Below are 3,728 nucleotides of genomic sequence, written 5' to 3' on the forward strand. Positions count from 1 at the left end.
GCGCCTCGCTCAGCCAGTGAGCGGGAACCGGTCTGTATGTGGGATCCGAACCCTCGGGCGGGAGCGCCACTGCGCTTCCCAAGCGGCGCACTATCCAGTGCGCCACTGGGCCGGCCCTCAATATTGGTTTTAATTGAAGGAATAATACAAATTTTAGTTGGATTACTGTTCATTAGTACTATTTCCCAAGCATTTCTCTCACATAATCAATGAGAGAAGTCTTTTAGTAGAACCTTTGATTCTGATAAGAATAGAGGCATAGCAGTATTTTAAGAAGAGAATTAATGGCCAAGTACCTGCTATACACTTTTTTAAAAAATGCGTTGGTCTGGACGGAGGGTTTCTTCAGTAGGGTTAATGTGATTAAGAAACAAATCAAACAATAAAATGTTAATACCTGTTAGTAGGGATCCTTATAGAAACTGGTATTAAGGCTGTGTTAAGAAGTCCAAATGGGAGAAATCCGAACATCTGCACATTGATCACAGCCAAAAGCTGCTATGCAGATAGAATCCTCCTCCCCCAAAATGCTTACAGATTGATCAGTTCTTCAGTAATACAAATATATGTTAACTTATTTCAAAACTTTATTAAGTACAGAAAACATTAAGGTTCTCAAGTAGTAATGAGATGTACCGTTGAAACGTCTGTAAAAGTACCTCAACGTTAGGCGTACTGGAAAAGAATAATCGATTTTCAAAGATTCTATTGGTATTACCATCTTTAAATGAAAACAGAGTTGACTGTCACCTGTAACTGCTGGCAAGAATCCTCAGATGCTTTTTCTGTACTGACTTCTAAATATTAACAGCAGCATATAGTGAAAACCTCAGTAGGAGCTTAGATGTAGTACAGGTAGGATAGTGTGGCTAGTAAAATTGTAATTTTTTCATGATACTCAGAGACCTAATAAAATAGTTCCTCCTATATCTCTAGCAGATCTGGACTCTATATAAAAATAGCAGGGGGGTGGGGGAGATGACACAATAACTATGACAATTCCTTGATCTTGTTAAGACAAGTGAACAGATATGATGTTGATAGGGGGTGGTGGGGAGAGGGAGGGAGAAAAAGGTGGAATTGGTAAAGGGACACGAAAATCAACTATGTTGTATATTGATAAATTAAAATAATTTTTTTTAAAAGGAAAAAAAAGGGATACTTTCTGAACTGACTTTTGCTGTGGCACAATGTTGTCTAACATTCCTGGTCTGCAGGGATCCTTAGTCACAGAACCCTGTTTCCCTGTCTCTGAACCCCTGACACCATGAGAGAATTGCCTGCCACCTTTTGCTATTATTAAAACTCTTTGAGAGTTTCTTGAACGTATGCTGAGAGAAATGAATTCAAATTTCACTCATCACAAGCACATATTTTATTCCAAAGATGGGCTAAGTAATTATGTACTTTGCAAAGTCACCTATGGTTTTGATTTTTGTTTCCTAGGAATTCATATCCAGTCAAAACTAGAGAGTTATGGGTCATTGCTTTTTTTAAAAATCCTGCTAAAATATGCATAACATAAAATTTATCATTTAATTTACCATTTCACCATTTTTAAGTGTATAGTTCTGTGACATTAAGCACATTGACATTGTTGTAAGGTCAAGGCTTTTTTAAACATGAAATAAAAGGACATTCTCAACCTTACAAAACCTGTAAAAGAAGATGAAAGGGAAATTCTCTTTCTCAAGACAGCAACGAGCATCAGAAGGTTTTCACTGAATTTCCTAAACTTAAAAAGCCCTTATATCCTTCTTAACCTCCTTAATCTCTTCACTTGAATCGTGGGTACACGTAAGCTTTGTATTAGGAGGTTGAGCTGAGAAGGTAATATCATTGCTTCAAGAGCAAATGCTTATTACTAGGTGCCAAGGCAGTTGCCAAATGTGCAAGGTATAAAGTAAAACAACCACCACCACCATCCTTGTCCTCTAGGAATTTCTAGTCAGGAAGACAGAAAAGTAAATCATTTATAAAGGCTGTAAGGAGGTATATGCAGGGTCTTGTAGTAGCCCAGAGAAAAGATATCTAATTGGACGGGGTTTCCAGGAAGGCTGTCTGGAGTGGGTAAGGCTTTAGCCGAGTCTGAAGGATGACCAGACTTAACCAGGCAAAGACTTGAGGCACAGAGATGGCAGGAGCAAGGAGTGACTGCCGTGTGGTCATTATACTTAGTAATTGGGCTTCCTCTGTCTACTGCAGCCATTTCAGTTTATTGTTTTATTTTATAGCTGGTATCAAATCTGAAGGAAGAAAATACTTTGTTGAAGCAGGAAAAAGAGGCCCTCAATCACCTTATTGTGGAGCAGGCTAAGGAGATGACAGGTAAGGCTCATGTGGGTCCAAACTATTACAGCCTACCAACCTCACACCAAAGTTTTATGTTACATTATTTTATGAATTATAACATTGCTTACAGCTTAAATATTTTTAAAAGTTGAGGCTGTCATCAGTAATTTACAAAGTTCCAAGAGGCAAGAGCTTCAAATATTTTGTTTGAATTAGTTGATGAACTTGTAAATCTGGTTTCTCTGTATAAACATGAACTCATATTCAGTCAATGTCATAGGTAATTTTTTTAAAAATTAATTTGTTCTGCATGTATGATTTATCAGCTATGGCTTATAGGATTCCTATTGACTTAGTAAGAATTATTGAGCTTATATGTATATGTATACGTGTGTATGTCTATGTGTCTTGTTTTTATTTGTTTATTTTTACTAAACCAATAGATGTTATTTTCCTAAGATCGACCATTCTTTGCCACCAAACTAAAAAATAGAATTCTAATTTTTTTAATAGAGAACTAACTAGATGTAGACATTCATTCTATGTGCTGTTTGTGAGGTAGATTAGAATGGTGATAATTTACAAGGAATCCACATATATAAAAACAAGGAATAAAAAGATATAGATCTAAATACAGTAATTAGTGGTGGAAATGGAAGAGATGAATTGGCATAGGATATATTATATGAAAATAATCAACAGAATGTTATTTTTGATATGGTATTCAAAAAAGACAAAAATGCTCTAAGGTTTTAAGATGAGATATGAAAATAATAATAGTGTGTTATTAGTAATAAGGAAAGTGAGGGGGAAAAGTACTAGTTTATGAAGCACATTAATGAAGTCAATTTGTAGGGTGTTAAATTTTGGATGTCACCTAGGGCCTCAGGATGGAGGTGTTTTGAAAGCAAATCCAGATTGAAAATTAGACAGAAAATAAGAAATGAGCATGAAGGTACCCATTAAAACTATGGTGGTAAGAGAGCCTCTGTGCTTTTCCCCACACTGCTCTTTATCTCCCAGTTAAAGGGGGTGTTATAAAGGAAAGAGAAGGAAACCTGGAATTGATGACCATAACTAAGGGAAAAGGTGAAGAAAAGAAGCCAGAAAAGAAAATTAAGAGAGGAGGTAGAAAACAGAGTCATTGAAGATCTCAAAAGAAGGCTGCTAGTATGCAGAATGTAGTGGAAGGACCCAGAACGATGAGACTACTTCTAGGAAAATATAAAATGTTTTTTGAAATTGAACTGTAAGAACAAAGAATTAACAATGGATTTGCCTAGGGAAAATTTCTTGGTAGCCGTGGAGCAGCTTTTGCAAACTGGTGAGAATAAAAGGCAATTTATAGAACTTTTAGAGAGAAGAAATTTTTTCATTCATTCATTTACAAATTATTTTTTTTTTTTTTTTTTTTTTTTTTTTTTTTTTTTTTTTTC

General features: G+C 35.6%; 1 protein-coding gene across 4 annotated transcripts in view; it reads left to right on the forward strand.

Annotated features, from left to right (window-relative positions):
- MYO5A (myosin VA (heavy chain 12, myoxin)) overlaps positions 1–3,728 on the forward strand; it is a 124,597-nt gene that overhangs the window by 65,174 nt on the left and 55,695 nt on the right. For all 4 annotated transcript variants that reach the window (XM_008577316.1, XM_008577317.1, XM_008577319.1 and 1 more), the window contains exon 22: positions 2,235–2,328. In XM_008577316.1, the coding sequence (XP_008575538.1) occupies positions 2,235–2,328 (94 nt within the window). The remainder of the gene's footprint in view (positions 1–2,234; positions 2,329–3,728) is intronic.

The sequence above is a fragment of the Galeopterus variegatus genome, unplaced genomic scaffold (assembly GCF_000696425.1).
Source record: "Galeopterus variegatus unplaced genomic scaffold, G_variegatus-3.0.2 Scaffold1487, whole genome shotgun sequence".
NCBI classification, from domain to species: domain Eukaryota; kingdom Metazoa; phylum Chordata; class Mammalia; order Dermoptera; family Cynocephalidae; genus Galeopterus; species Galeopterus variegatus.